The sequence below is a fragment of the Lolium rigidum genome, chromosome 6 (assembly GCF_022539505.1).
Source record: "Lolium rigidum isolate FL_2022 chromosome 6, APGP_CSIRO_Lrig_0.1, whole genome shotgun sequence".
NCBI lineage: Eukaryota > Viridiplantae > Streptophyta > Magnoliopsida > Poales > Poaceae > Lolium > Lolium rigidum.
Window position 1 is genome coordinate 115,613,021 of NC_061513.1, and position 15,643 is coordinate 115,628,663.

The 15,643-nt window shown below is 48.4% G+C and overlaps 3 protein-coding genes and 1 long non-coding RNA gene across 4 annotated transcripts; 1 reads left to right on the forward strand and 3 right to left on the reverse strand.

Annotated features, from left to right (window-relative positions):
• Positions 1 to 207: 207 nt before the first annotated feature.
• LOC124659316 lies at positions 208 to 1,803 on the reverse strand. Its single transcript, XR_006989538.1, has 3 exons — positions 1,764 to 1,803; positions 1,552 to 1,673; positions 208 to 314 (listed from the first exon to the last, which is right to left on the reverse strand). It is a non-coding gene; the product is annotated as an uncharacterized LOC124659316 (long non-coding RNA).
• Positions 1,804 to 2,419: 616 nt separating this feature from the next.
• Positions 2,420 to 5,294, reverse strand: LOC124663169. Its single transcript, XM_047200897.1, has 7 exons — positions 4,833 to 5,294; positions 4,484 to 4,666; positions 3,134 to 3,253; positions 3,004 to 3,045; positions 2,812 to 2,907; positions 2,646 to 2,735; positions 2,420 to 2,554 (listed from the first exon to the last, which is right to left on the reverse strand). The coding sequence occupies exons 1-7, from the start codon at positions 5,292 to 5,294 to the stop codon at positions 2,420 to 2,422; spliced, it is 1,128 nt and encodes a 375-aa protein (XP_047056853.1).
• Positions 5,295 to 5,462: 168 nt separating this feature from the next.
• On the forward strand, positions 5,463 to 5,997 carry LOC124663171. The gene is made up of 2 exons (XM_047200898.1): positions 5,463 to 5,466; positions 5,663 to 5,997. Exons 1-2 carry the CDS (start codon positions 5,463 to 5,465, stop codon positions 5,995 to 5,997), a joined length of 339 nt encoding a protein of 112 aa, XP_047056854.1.
• Positions 5,998 to 6,981: 984 nt separating this feature from the next.
• On the reverse strand, positions 6,982 to 11,825 carry LOC124660026 (serine/threonine protein kinase OSK1-like). Its single transcript, XM_047197829.1, has 11 exons — positions 11,721 to 11,825; positions 11,079 to 11,260; positions 10,295 to 10,479; positions 9,881 to 10,063; positions 9,643 to 9,774; positions 9,371 to 9,556; positions 8,817 to 8,906; positions 8,651 to 8,734; positions 8,379 to 8,516; positions 8,073 to 8,294; positions 6,982 to 7,475 (listed from the first exon to the last, which is right to left on the reverse strand). Exons 2-11 carry the CDS (start codon positions 11,248 to 11,250, stop codon positions 7,362 to 7,364), a joined length of 1,506 nt encoding a protein of 501 aa, XP_047053785.1. The 5' UTR covers positions 11,251 to 11,260; positions 11,721 to 11,825; the 3' UTR covers positions 6,982 to 7,361.
• Between the last annotated feature and the right edge of the window lie 3,818 nt (positions 11,826 to 15,643).

Here is a 15,643-nt window from a genome sequence, read left to right on the forward strand (position 1 = left end):
TTTTTTTTTGAAGTGTGGGGCAAAAGCTTTTCCCCAACCATTTATTAAGAAGGAAGTGCCCGGTTTATTAATGGAAGAAACCGGGCGGTTCCTACGCAACCGAGCATGCTTAGCGACCACGCTATCATATTTTTTAACAAATTTCCTAGAGGCATGACTACTATAATTTACAGTTCTTCCACGAACTAACAGCCAGAAAGGCATGAGGGGGTGAGCCAAGTAGTTAGTTTCTGGATAGAGAAGGCAAATTACTAGTAGCCTTCAGGCACCTGCCAGATCCTTTCAGAAATCTGTTCATCAGGTCTTCGGCTACTCTGCATTTCAGAGTTCGATTAAAAAAACATTATTGTTGCATTGATTTCGGTTAATCCTCCAAGAAAAATTGTTCAACCAATAACTATAATGAACGGCTAACTTTAATTCAACATCATTCTCTAGCACCTACCATTAAGTATTATATGAACACATAGGAGAGGCAACCTATGTAGTGCAATTGTTTCTGAACTAAGTTTTAATATATGTATTTGCTTGTGATATGCGTGTACTACAATTATATCAAATTCGGTAGTAACTGATCAAATTTAATTGTATAGGACATATTTTCATTTACTACCATATTGCAGTTTTTTATTCCTCTAATGGAAAATATGGACCATCAATGTAGAACATAAAATTTACACAAAAGTTACATGCCCAAGCATCATCAAAACTTGGTGCCATGCATTCTAGTAAAAACAAGTACGAAGGATGCAGCATGTGAAACGATGAAAGGTTGCGGGCAAGAAACAAAATAAACAGAATAAAAGGAGAAAGGGCAAACTTGTAACTAATTTCGAGAACAAAATGAGAAATGTCAAATATAGATTGTCCCATTGAGAAATGGGTGGAGCTAAATAAAACACATTAGTTAGTCTGAAACCCAAAATCGATTCAATGATTAAATACTAATTATATAGTATCTCAAACATGCACGAATGTTATGGAAAGAAAATATAATTCAATTCAGTGTACCAAAAAGTAACAAAATGTGGTAAGGACTTGAAATGTATAAAGCTACTAATTTTCACAGCCGAACAGAGAAATCTTACAAGCTACCTACATTTAACACGACAACAGATTCATCTAAAAATCTAGTTTACTAAGGCCACTACTTCTACTCCCTCCATACCAGGGCAATTACGTATTCGAAAAAAACTTTGACTGCTAATTTGGTCAACAAAATATAAGATATATATCATAAAAACTATACTATTGGAAACCTCTTTTGAATATGAATCCAATGGTATAATTTTTGTGGCACATATCTTATATTTTGTGGACCAAATTTGTAGTTAAACTTCTTTTTCGAAATGCGTAATTGCCCTGTAAACCGGTATGGAGGTAGTACTTTGCTTGTACAGTTGTACTCTACAACTCTAGCTAGTAGTTGATTACCCCATATCCAGTACAGCCAACCTCAATCCTCCAAGGTGGAGCATAAGTTTTTTTTTTATCTTCGGGCAGCACCCTACCTTGGTTAATAGTTATATAGTTAACATACTGGAGATTTACCTCTTGTGTAAATTCAACAGCTCCGCAATCTTCATCTTTTTCTCAGCATACTTTACCATGTTCTTTGTTTTGAGCCGAGCAAATCCCTTCCGGAACAAATCCCGAGCTTTATTATCTTCAGTCTAAAATTGCACAAAAAGGTGAGACCAACATAAAAAACTTATTACAACTGCATGTGCATCATCATGTCAAACATACACTATCCTACTTACATTTGCAACAATGTCACCCTCCAGAATAACGGCATAAATCTACAAAGTAATCAGAGGAAATTAGACATTGGCAATATGTTGCATGTTTGACACCATAAATAAACTCGCAGGAAATGGCTATAAATTGCAAAACAGCTCCAAATAATAAAGAGAAAAAACTTGCCATGTGTTTCAGTGTTGGGCCTAGTGGCTCCGGTTGACCCGTCTGCGAAGAGCGTCACCCATGCATGGGACCTACATATGCCATCTACGAATTCTTAAAAAATAGAACCATTTTTTACATAATTCATACTAGTAAATAAATAATAGAAACATATTATAAAGTAATATGAGAGAGGGAAAAAAATAAAAAAAATAAAAAAATACTATATGCCGAGGGTGGCCGTCGGCATAGGGTGTCCATGCCCTATGCCGAGGGTGGCCGTCGGCGTCTGAGTGACGCCGTGAGCGGGCGTCGACGGCGCGGGCTGGGCCAGAGGCGATGCCGGTGCTACGCCGAGGGCCAAGGTGACGCCGACGGCTGCCCTCGGCGTAGCCTCCTCTACGCCGACGGTGTTCGTACGCCGACGGTCGGGTTCGTGAGCTGCCCCGGCGAGGCCGTACGCCGACGGCCCCGATAAAAAGCCGTCGGCGTACACTCTGGCCGTCGGCATCTGTCACCATTCCTGTAGTGCCATGTGTTTCAGTGTCACAAAGACAGGAGCCCCCGTCAGTTCAGCCTCCATTGTATGTTTGTGCATATGGAACTTCTCCATTTCATGTACCAACTTCACGGCATCCATGTAACTTTTCTGAAATACATGCAAAATAGTAAGAAATATGCACAAACGCAAGTCTGTAGTGGTTTAGTACACAAAACGTTTGGTGTAGCAGGATGCTAACATTATCCTTAACAACAAGTCTCCAGATCTCAAAATACACAAGATCTAGGTCCTTGAGCGCCGCATCCTTCCGCAGCTCAGAAATGTACTCCTGAATCAAATGGACACAGATTGTGAGTATCACCAGTGATGTAACAGCTAAATTAGCAGACAAGAGGATATCTTACACGATATGCAAAAGAAGCTAAACGAAGAGTCATATGGGGAAAATTTGTTGCAATTCTCAATGCTTGCCTCCATCCTGTAGTATCCATAACGCTCCACTGAAGTGCAAAGAAGTAAATAATCTGGTGCTTCACCATACATGTGTATATGACTAATGTGAATATAGTTCATGATTTTCTGTAGGGCATACTTACCTCCACAGACCTTTCATCCAGATGTACAAAATTTTCAATCCACTGTTGCAAGATAGAAGTCTATCAGTGTTAGATACTAAAGCCACTGGTAATATTTCAAATTCCAACAGCTTGATCACATGACATATACCTTGATTTTCTTTGATATTTCTCCATAGTACTTGACATAAACAGTATCCATTTCATACGTATGATAACGATCATGGTACTCATCGGCATTGAGGTACTCTGATTCAATCCTACCAGGCATCTACAAAAGGGACAAGAATTAGATGTCTCATCTGAAAATGTATATAGGACATTAGGTAGATGGATGGGAACTCCCTCAAAACTAAGACACACTTGAAAAATTCAACTAAATGAGGTCTCGATTAATAACTGAGTTTTCTAATATTTACAATATGGCATTCAGAGAACAGATAAGCAATATCTGTTAGAGGTGATCTGGTCTTCAAGCTGCAAATAACATCACTTTTAATTTCTGTTTATATAAATAACAGAGGTGTGCACCAGGAATGTCATGTGTCCATTCAACAATGATTTGAGTTCATAGCTATGCACAGGGTAAAAAAGGACCATAAACCATGATATACACGAGTATTACTGTTTCAAAGCACATCAGTGGACATACTTAATTTCTTAAGTGAAGTGAGATGACGTGTTTTTGTCTATGAAAGTAACTGGCTAAACATTCACATTTTTCCCTTCTAGTAAGATCAAGCATGCTAGAAATGTTACCATGCAATTAAATTGCATTCAACAAGTCAATCCAATGTGAGAGATCGACATGATACAATTCAGAAGCAGCTGAAACATCAACTATTTTGAGCAGCCGAAGGGTTAATAGCACAAAGTCTATCATCATGTAACAGATAATAAGTTCGAAAATAGCAAAGATTGTGAAAACATATGAGATATCATAGCTTGGACTGCCCCCTGCAGTCATAAGATACATGATATTTTCATCTTCTAATGCTAAACCTCGGCCTTATAACTAAGGCAAGGAGGGAACTCCAAGAACCAAGTGGGATACACTTCCTAGCATTTCCCTAAGTTGAAGTCAAATATTAAATGTCTAAGAAGTAAGAACCGACCAATTTTAAGGGGTTACTCAGAAAATGCACCAGCAAACACTACCATCAATCAGCAGCCACAAAACCAACAATAATGGGGCCATAAATACAAAACCGATATTATCATAGACCACAGCAGAGAATATTGTGACGCAGGTCAAACAATCATCATCTAAGAGATGCATTAAGGATAGACTGTTCAAAACGCATATCGTCAAACCTGCGGCTCAATTTCTGTACTACTAACATTGCAGCTGTAGTTGGAATTGATGAAGCAAAACGAACTACATCATTGATCGCGAGGTTTAATGGTATGTGCTTAAACCGTTTCTGAATACTCATGGTCAATACTATAACCAAACTAGTCAACCGTACGACTCAAGGATAGATATAGGAAGTGAACTTACGAGATCTTTAAGGCACATCTTTTGGTAGTCATCCAAATGAGGGTTCCAGATATCATCGGTATTGAAGAACCACTCAAAAGCTACATCATCCTCTAAATATTTAAAGTACCTCTCCTTGCGAAGTTCATCCACTGTGTACTCATGCGGATCCTTGAGCTCGCATCCAGACTCTGGCTTCACAATCTACACATGTATAGATGATAGAAGCACGAGACAAAATTGTTCACACATGCCAAACCAGAGGACTGAATGTCTGAATTAGCTGGTATAGCACACAGACGCAAACTTTACAGCATAGAATAATTAAAAAGTACTAGTGTGACTGATTGACACAGTAGGTAGGTAGTACCTTGTAATAAGCGACACGACAGCGTGCATGGCTCGCCCATACCTTGAGCCTTTCCGTCCAACTCATCTGCGGCGTCATTCTGCCGAGAGGAACACCACCGAGAGGCAATTTTTTAGCATCGTTGGCCTGGTCTTCCTCGCTGAGCATTACTTGCGGCCCGAAAAGCTCCTGGGTTTCTTCTTCATCCTCTACCGAGTCCGTTCTTGGAGGAAGCAGCGCGTGATCTTGCTCCCGGGCTGTGGCCATGTCTGAAACGGGGCCCTGGTGATCCATGGCAGCCTCGCCGGCCCCAGAAAGCGTATGAGAGATCGGATCCTGGGCGGTGGCAGTAGGAGCGTCGGAAGATGATGGTGATTGGGGTAGGTAGCTGCGCCGCCTCTTCTCCCCCGTCCACGCCGTGTTCGTTTCACCCGTATCGTCGCCCGGTGGAGGACCATGATTGATGGGCTTCTCGTGCGGCATATCGATCGAACGATATGTTTCCCGAGGTTATCCGGGCCGACGACGTAGATCTGGATAGCGGCGGACGGGGACCGGGGTCGATATGGGCGGCGTTGATCTTCTGGCGTAGGAGCTCGGTAGTCGTGGCCGGCAGCGACGGTAGGCGGCGGCCGGAAGTGGGAGGCGACGATGGGTGCGGCGTGAAACCCCAGCCGCTTGTCGAGAGCCGAGACAGATACAGAGCGGGAATTGTGGGTTCGGGGCCTTGCTAGGCCTGGGCCGGCCCAATGCTGAACTCCCGACGGCAGCTGCATCGCGATCTGGTGTCCAAATATTCGTCTGACCGAGACCAGACCGACCCCTGACGTTTCCGATCAAACCCGTCCCAGTGTCCCACAGACCATCTCGGCGACTCACCTCCATGGCCAGGGCCAGATCCGGAGCGCTGCTGGTGCTCGCGCTGCTCCTGGCCTGCGCCGCGGCCGCGTCGGTGGGTGCTGCTGCTGCGGCGGGCAAGGTTGCTGCAGGGTCGGGGCGGGCGGAGGAGGAGGAGGGGTGCCGGGATCTGGCGACGCGGGGCGCGTGCGTGGCGAGCGGCGGATGCCGGTGGTGCCGCAGCGAGGCGCTCGACGACATGTGCTTCGGCGCGGCGGAGGCGTGGCGGCTCCCCAACCAGGTCTTCTCCTGCGACCCGCCCGCCGCCGCCGCGCACGCCACGAGGTAGCGCGGCCGCCGCTGCTCTGCTGTCGACGCCTTGCGCCCTTGTGCCCTGGAAGGGAGGGACCATTGTTTTGATGTTTTCTAGTGCTCGCTGGATCTGAGATTTGCGAGTGGTTCGTAATGCCACTACGCGATCAGTAGGCTGGTGTTGTGCATTTTACTGTCATGTAAAGGAAGATTTGATCGGAACATGGCAAATTTTATTCACTTCTATGTTTCTCGGGATCACTTGCCTGCTGCTGCTATCTCGCTGATTTCAGAGATACTCGTTTTTGGAAGACCAGAGAGCGGTATTTCTATTTAGAAAAGCAAGCTATGGAGATCTACGTCCAAGTTTGAGAGCACTAAACGAACAATGGTACACCAGAATTTGGCATGGGTGATGAAACTACATCTAGCAGCAAAGATTGTAACCGGTCAAGATAGTTGATATCAGAAAGCCTTGCTCGGGACAGCTTAAGCCGATGATCGGCGCGGAGCTACAGTGCCGACGGTGACGGCAACAATTTCCAATTTGAGGCGACAACTTTGCCAATGAAGCGAACAGGTTCAGCTTGGTACGTTTTCTCCTTCAAGGAACTCAAGCCTGAACCTGAATTGTAGGCTACCACATTGCCATCGCCGTCGCTTAACAAGAGTGCCATCGTGGTGTCCAAAAACGAGCATTGCTTGCATTTGCAGAAACAGGTTAGTTAGTATTTTAAATTGCTGTAAGGCACGTACTAACCGACAGTTCATGCCTTCTTGGTTGTTGCCGCATTATTCTCAGCGAATTGCATAGCTGTACTGATTGATATACGAAACTGAACGAATAGGACATATTTCGTGCTATGCTGCAGCAGCTCAGGATAATAATTGCTTTGCAATCAATGGACGCAGCAGAAGAAAATACAAGGGCAAAGATTCCTCTTTACATCGGAAGACAGTATGAACAGGGTTCATAAAAAAGCAAATAAACGTACTGAGTTACATGAAATGCGACCACCCGTGACCCATCAACAGCTCAGCTTTCATTAACCATTGCAATTGCAGAAATTATTCGGGTACGTGGTCTAGAGACAGAGCCAGTAAAATCACATACAAGAGAGAGAAAAAAGCAGTATGTCGCAAGGGGCCAAAACAGGATTAATCCTTCTATATCCTAGTGCATTCAGCGGCGGCTGGAAAGAACCTGAGGGCAGTAGCTTCTTGCTTGCTTGCCCGCCCAGGTCCAATTCAGCATATAGGCGCCGAAATAAGCACACAACAGCTCCGCATGTCTACATACTCCAGAACTTGGATCTACTGGAGAGAACATACTATTTACATCTCTTTAGAGTGATACAACATCCCTCGAGTGCACCACAGTGGAAACCTGGTGCATTGGTATCAAAGGACTCTCAGCTGAGCTAGAAATGCAGCACATAGATCAAGAAAGAGGAGGTGCGGCCCACTGGCCCTTTGCAAATCGAGGAGGTATTTCTCATCTCTTGTTTTGTAGAGCTGCATCAGATGGAGTGCATTATCAGGTAAACAGAAACTACTAATAGAGAGAACGTGTTTTAGAATGCGTAACGTAACAAATGAGCCAATGTGATTCCAATCATGTAGCTTTGTGAAATGTGTAAGGCTTTGGCTGAGTGGAAGCTCCTCACTATTGCCATCAATTGCACAAACGAAGGAGTAGACATGGAAACAAAAACTAAGATGTGACGTGAATAAGAAGAGTTGGGTCTAAATTTTCATGTGATGGAGACATGCAACCGTTAGATGGATCTTCTTATAAGCAAATGTGTGCAATCTTGCAGAAAACTGAGGATTAGTGAATCTATTGCGCACATTCCAAGTAACAGTGTTGCAGGGTGTATGTGAAGACCAATCACCTTGTATGTACAACTTGGTATTAAGATTATCGGGTGTGTAGGCCAAAATGGAAATACAATGGGACTACTACTGACTAATCTGGAGTGTCGTCCAGGGTCTGCTACATAGCTAAGTTGTTTAACCACCAGATCTAAAGATAGGCATAAGCACTCATGCATCACATGGCTGTATTTGCATCAAGATTTTCATATGCATACAGATGGATTTGCAACTAACCTGAATTTCGAACTTGATTAAATTTAACTTGTCACCCAGGTCATCGGTTTCAATAGGCTCTGCATTGAAGTTATAGTTGGTATGATTCATGCTCTCCTGACTAGGAAAGCCAGGATTCCATCTACATTTCATGTTATAGTGTCCAATTTTTTTCCAGTATACGTTCAGTTCTTGCAGAGCCTTCAGCACTTCAGTCATAACTTCTCTTGGATGTGCTCTAGACTGTCAAAGTGAATACAAAAATGTCAATTCAAATTTAAGAAAGAACTTAACAGAAGCATCAGAAACAAACTAAACACAACTTACCTGAAGCCCAAGAGCCCATTTCCTCTCGGCTGGAAAATGTGGCCTCAAGCCAACTGGAGATTCCATATATACTTGTTGCCGATTTCCATGTGCTGGACTTTGTGGTTCACTTGGAGTAAGGGTTGAGAACGAAGATTCCTTGATGCCAAAGGAATCAAAACTGTAAGTTAATATGGCCTTAAATTGCAATAGAAAACAGTATTGTACAGGACATGCAGCAGCAGTTTAAAGTATAATGGAGGGATGCAAAAGAAAAGAACTCAGTAACTCACCATAGCTTCTTGATACTCGGCTCCAAGATAGCCAGCTGTTGTACGATTCTTATTGTCCAAAAATAAATAATATGCAACTGTTGCCTGCACAGATAAATCAGTCATGATCAATACAGTAACAGACATATACAGTATATGCAGACAGCAGAATTAAAAAAAAAGTTACCTCATTTTGCAGTCTATTATGAATTGATTCCACCAATAGGTTTTTGTCAAATCCCAGACTGATGACCTTACCAAGAGTCTCTTCGTCAATCTACAAAATCATGAGCAACATCAGTGGAAAAACAATGTGCTTCCGTCCGTCCCAAATTGGTACATAAATGAAGCGATACATGACTGGAAAAACAATATGCCAGCCGACAATCACACAGATGATTGCAATATCAACTCCAAAACATATGTACCAATTTAAGAAATCAGCAAGCCCTCCCATGCATAGCCTGACAAAATGGCAGAACGGAGAGGGGCATTTCACAAATCCCAGAAAATAACTAAAATAAAACTATATAAATCATAAAGTGAAATGCTGGGCACACTTTCACCACATAAAATTAACAAAATAAAGCCCCCCAAACAAGATATAAAAAATATAGAAATGTGCTTGCAGACTCACGATACTAGGGGAATATTTCACATAGCTAGCACCCAAAAGAAACACCATTAAATCAAAGTTGAACCTAGTTTCATATAGGAAGTGATGCAGAGTGCTAATAGTACCTTCTTAACTTGCTGTGCAGTATCTGGTGGAGGTACAGCCAAATATCGTGGAAGTTGAGCTTCAAACCATGGATGTTCACGGATTTCACGAATGGTTATCCTTTTCATAGGATCAACAACTAGCATCCTTGGAATCAAATCCCTTGCTGGGCCTGATAAATGGCTCGGAAGGGTATATATTCCACCCTGAATGGAAAATGCAATGTGTTCTCTACATCAGTAGAAGCATATAATGCACCGTTCACATGCAAACTACACAGATGTTTGCTAACCTTTATTTTCTTAAACAGATTGGGTATGTTCTCATCATCAAATGGAAGAGTGCCACAGAGAAGAGCATAAAGAATAACACCGCAGCTCCATACGTCAACTTCAGGCCCAGCATAGAGTTTACCAGATATAACCTAAATAACAGAAAGTATATTATACAGAGGAACACCAGAGAGACTGGAAAGAAAGCTACAATGGTGCCATGTCCTTTCTGTCTAAAAATAGTTCAAGGATGTATACCTCTGGAGCTGCATAATTTGGGCTTCCACAGCTTGTCTTAAGAAAGTGGCCATCACGCATAACATTACTTAAGCCAAAATCGGCAATCTTAACATCGCAGTTATTATCCAATAGAAGGTTCTCTGGCTTTAGATCGCGGTGCACCACCATGTTTCTGTGGCAATATTGAACACCCGATATAATCTGTATCAAGACAAAAAAAAATCTGTCACATTCAAGGGCCTGAGTGCAATGATAAACTTCCTTAGCATGTAATCAGTTTCCTAGCAAACTATATTTCATGTGCCATTGCGGACACATCATCAACAGAAGCGGCAAACAAGAGCACAGAGATCTTGATTTAAAACTCTAGAAACTTGGACGCTTGGTAGACTCTTCACAATAAAGGGTTGAAGACAATAACGGAGAGATTACCTGTTGAAAAAAACGGCGGGCCTCTTCCTCCTGTAGCCTGCCTTTCTCAACGATGTAATCAAACAATTCACCGGACTTAACATACTCCATAACCACATAGATATCAGCTGGTCCCTCTATCACTTCATAAAGGCGGATGATATGCGGGTGCATGAATAACCTTAATATCTTGATCTCTCGTTTCACTGCAAAGAAAACAACACAAAATCTTCAACTTCTAGACCAAGCAACTATATAAGATACAAACAAGAACAGAAGGTGACAGGTGATCGGTGGGGTGAAAAAAAGAGTTGGAGGTTGCATCTTAAGTATTCGTCCTTCCCAATAGTAAAAGGGAAGTACTATCCAAATATGTCCTTACAGACGATGAATAATGAATGATAGCTATATAATAAGAATTAGAGCATTCATTGTGCTTGCTACTTAAACAACCGGTATTTTATCAACCAATTACCATTCAATGTTAATAATGAAGAGCGGTGTTGTGTTCATATGGTTGGCACGCTTGCTCATGTCAATAAAAATTTCCTAATCGATGTGAAGATTGAAAAACAGTAGTCTATCATGTATATATACTATTAGCAGAATAAGGATAGTATTATGCCAAATCTCCATTCATGACAATTGTGATGATTACTACAGCAGCAAACAGAACTATACTAACAAAGTCGGACATCCCGTGAAAAAACGAAATATGTGTTACATTGGATATTTATTATGGCATATATAGACAGAAACTGTACACTCACTTAGTGATGTCAAGAGGTGAAACGAGATTACCAACCTTTCTCCTCCATCTCCATGTTCTTGATTTTCCTGCGGTTGAGGATCTTGATGGCCACCTTGTGGCCCGTCTTGATGTGCTCTGCAATCTTGACCTTCCCGAAGGACCCGATCCCCAGGGTCTTGCCGATGCGGTAGTTCTTGAGAGGGTTGCCATCCTTGCCGCCGTCCATCTTCTTCCACCTTTAATCGCAACAATCACTACACTTGAGTAAACAAGGCAAACGCTAGAAACACACGGGTATGAATGGTGCGAGACAGGGCATGATTAAAGCGCGCCGCTCCATTTAAGTAAGCGTAGATCCAGAATCGCGGCTTCGAGTTTCCCTATACTGTAGGGTTGGAGGAGCAGACGAAAATGCTTAATTCGGAAAGGAGAAGGGCCATTTTCGCTGAAAATAGAGAAGAAGCTCCGGGTCTTCCCACGGAATTGGACATGAGACCCGGCACGGCAACTAGCGCGCGGATGCTGAGCTCGGGAGCTCGCGGTCGCGGATCTGTGGGTTAGGTAGCGAGCGAATCCGGCTCACTCCCGGAAGAAGAGAGCGAACAGTGACGGTCCCCCAGAAGCCAAGCGGCTGGCCGAATTCTCGGGCCAGAAGGAGGCGGGGAAAGGGGGTTGGGGCGAGGTGGGATCCCGTACCTGGCCGGCGGCGAGGCTCCCCGGAGAGCGGCGGGGATGCGGAGGGTGGGAGAGCGAGAGGGGGCAGCGGAGCGATGCGTCGCTCACGGAGGGAGACGGGGGAGGACGGAGAGATTCGATTCCCGCAACAGCGTGGGGCCCGCCGCGATGGAGACTGCCCGTCCGTGGCGCTCGTGGATTCGTGCGGCTCGCTGGTGCGGTGGGGGGCCAGGCAGACAACGGGCAGAGGGCGTGGGCCGGGGAGGGATTCCGTCGCCATCTGTCGTTTTCTGCCCGGTCCGTTCGTGCTTGGTGAGCGGCACGGGCTCGACTTCGACAGCGTCGGTAGGAGTACTCGCTTCAGCTACTAGTGTCATGTATCTTAGGGCATCTCCAACCGGGCGACCCATCTCGCGCCCGCGCGTCTGGATGGGTCCAGCCGAACAAAAACCCGGCCCAGCGCGCGGACCCATCCCTAAAACGGATGCCCGCGGCGTCCGGAACGACGCAAACCCGGCCCAAATCTTGGCCGGGTTTGCGTGGCCGCGGACGCGAAAGGCTGGTCGCTCGCATCCGCCCCTTGTCCACCCCTGGCCCGCGTGTCATAGGCATAAATAATATTTTTCATTAAATAGAACTCCTTACAATTTTTTTTAGCTACTACTTCTATCCTAAATACGTACGGGGCCGGCGGCCTCGCCGGCGACTCCTCGCCGGCTCGCCGTCGGGGCCGTGGATTTCACTCGACGCGGGCGGTCTGTACGCGTGTGGATTCCACTCCGGCCTTCCTACGGCCGGGTGGCGCGTCGGCGGCGGCGCGCGGCGGCGGCGCGGGCCTCGGCAGCTTGGACGGAGGGCATCATCCTCCTCCTTTCCGTCCGCGCAGGTCGGGCGCGCCGCGCTCCGCCTCTCGCGGCGGAACCATCCGCTTCCCGCATAGCTCAAGCTCCTGCGCGGCGCGCACGTTCCACGGCGGTGCGCGCGCTCCGGGCGGACGCCGGCCGCGCGGCTCGGGCCTCGTGGTTGTCCCGCCGCCGGCGCATGCGCTCTTGCCGGCCGCGCTCCGCCGACGCAGCGATCCTCCCGGCGCGCCGCTCGGGCGACGGCATCTGGATGAGGTGACGGGCTGCTCGCATAGCGAGCAGCTCGTTCTTCTGGCCGAGGAGGTCGCCTAAGCGGCGGCGTCCGGCCCGCCAGATGCCCTTGTGCTCCTTCGTCACGCGCGTGAGGTTGGTGAGACGCTCCTCGATGGCGGCGTTGATGTTCGCCAGCGCGAGGTCCTCCGCGGCGACGGGCTCCTCCGCGGCGTCCGCCCCCTCCTCCGCGGCCTCGTACCGCCCGTCCGCGGTCTCGTGCCGGCCCTCCGCGGCCGCTTCCCCCATCTCCGCGTCACCGGCCTTCTTTGCCGCCGCCTCGGCAGCGACGCGGAGCGCCTCGTCGTCGGCGACCCACCGCGAGTCCGCGCGCTCCTCCTCGTCCGTCCGCGGGAACCCGGCCCGGCGGCGAGGGGAGAGCTTGGCCCATGTGGCTCGAGGGTGCGCGGCATGGCGCCGGAGAAGGTGGAGGGGAGAGAACGGTGATGCGGTCCGGCGAGACCGCCGCCGTCTTTATAGCCGGCGGTCCGGCGGGAAACTTGGGCGCGAGCGCGCGCCAATGCCGCTGTCGCGCGCGGGAACCTTGGTGCGCGCGGGATCTTTCCCGCGCGTTCCACCGCCCACCATGGCTGTCCCGTCGAGGCCTGCCATGGCGCAGCGCCGCGCAACGAAGACGAACCACGTGGCGTCTCTTTGGGTCGCCGCGTTGGGCGCCGCGTGCGACCCAAACGGACACGCGGACGCGGGGCGCTGTCCGCGTGTCCGGGCGGCCACGCAAACGGCCCAAAACGGACGGCCCAGCGCGTCCGTTTGGTCGCCCGGTTGGAGATGCCCTTAGGGCATCTCCAACGGACCCATCCCGTGCCCGCGCGTCTGGATGGATCGAGCCGGACAAAAGAACGGTCTAACGCGGAGACGCACCGCAAAAGTGGATGGCCGCGCCGTCCGGAACGACGCAAATCCGGCCCAAATCTGGGCTAGGTTTGCGTGGCCGCGGATGGCACGCGGCGTCCGCTCGCGTCCGGGCGCTTGTCGCCTCGTCTCCCTTGGGCCCACTTGTAGGTGATCGGGGAGGCTATTAAATGGGGACTGGAGAGGATCTGTCCCTCCACTCCAGTCCCCACTCCACTCCCCGAGCGAAACCGCCGCCATGGCCCCGAAGCGACGCTTCGCTCCCGGAGCCAACGACGACGAGGCGAGCAGCAACCGCCGTCGTCCGCCGGCGTTGCGGCCATCCGGAGGCAACCGAGGCGGCCTCCGCATCGGAGAGGCCGCCCGCGGCGGCGCGGCATTGCCGCAACCGCTGCTCGAGCCCAAGCCCGAGTCCTCGGAGGAGGACCCCCGACCTCCGCGCCGCGCTGCTCATCTCGGCGGCGGAGGAGGACGCGAAATGGCCGCACCTCCATGCGGCCATTCGCACCTACGAGATGGAGGAAGCGGCCCGGCGAGAGGTTGAGGAAGCCGAGGGCTGGGAGCTGTACGCCCAGGCCCGCCAGGCGCGACGGGAGGAGGAGGAAGCGGCGCGGGGGGGAGGCCAGGCGCCGCGCCGACGAGGAGCGACGCGAGGAGTAGCGGCGGCAGGTGGCCAGGCGCCGCGCCGAGGAGGAGCGGCGCCAGAAGGCCAGGCGTCGCGCCTTGCAGGAGAAGGAGCAGCGCCTCAGGGAGGAGACGCTGCTCCGTGCGCCGCCGCTTCCTCGGGCGGCTCCGGACCCCCATTCGGCCCGGGAGGAGACCCTATGGTCTCCGTGGCTGGAGTCCCCGGCGCGGTCGAGCCACAACAGTGCCTCGCCGCCCGGGGACCTCGTCGACGCCGACGCCGACGACGACACCGACGACGCTCACAGGGGCTAGGCGGCGCACCGGCGGCCACCGCGCCGTCAACCAAACCCTAGTAGAGGGGTTTTAGTTTAAATTGCCCAAAATAGGGCTATGTACAAATTTGCCCAAAATAGGGCATATGTTTAATCAAATTTCGTTCAAATTCGTATTTTTACTTTTCTTTTTCTATTTCCTCGATTATGCGCTGCGTCCGCGCGTTGGGCGCACCGCGCGACCCAAACGGACGCGCGGACGCGGGGCTCCGTCCGCGCGTCCGCTCGGCCACCCAAACGGCCCAAAACGGACGGCCCAGCGCGTCCGTTTGGGTCGCGCGGTTGGAGATGCCCTTACTATCTTAGACTGTTTATAGTGGGAGTAACATAGCTAGTAACATCACATATCTCAAAGCATTTTGGTGACATGACATGCTAATAAATGAAGAAAGAGAGTGAGGTGGTAACTAGCTATGTTACCATAATATCACACACATCAAGTCAAGATGTGTCTACAACATAATAAATGATACATTGCATGACACCACATATTTGTTACTACCCACTATGAAGGTAGTAACCTAGACTAGTAACATGATATAATATGTTACTAGTCTAAGGCTCAGTTCTTTTGGCGGCTTTTCCGAGAAGCTGCCCTCCCCCCAGCTTCCTGGAGAAGCCGCACCAAAAATTTAGGGAGGCTTCCGGACTAATCTAGCCTAGACCATTTTGGAAATCTTTCAAAATTTTGGGGGCGGCTTCCCCAGGAAGCTGGGGGGGGCAGCTTCTCGGAGAAGCCGCCAAAAGAACTGAGCCTAAGTTACTCCCCACTATGACCAGTTTTAATAATGTATAGTAATTTAGATGTAGTATCATGGATGAGTGTATTAATTAGCTTGTAGACTCATTCTTCCTCCTTGAAATAGGTTTTCGTCCCGCTATATTATTAATATAGCAACCAAGATATAACAAGCATGCTGAGACCGCAGCACAACTAGGCCCAAACAATAACACAAAGAAAGATAAGAGAAACAAATAC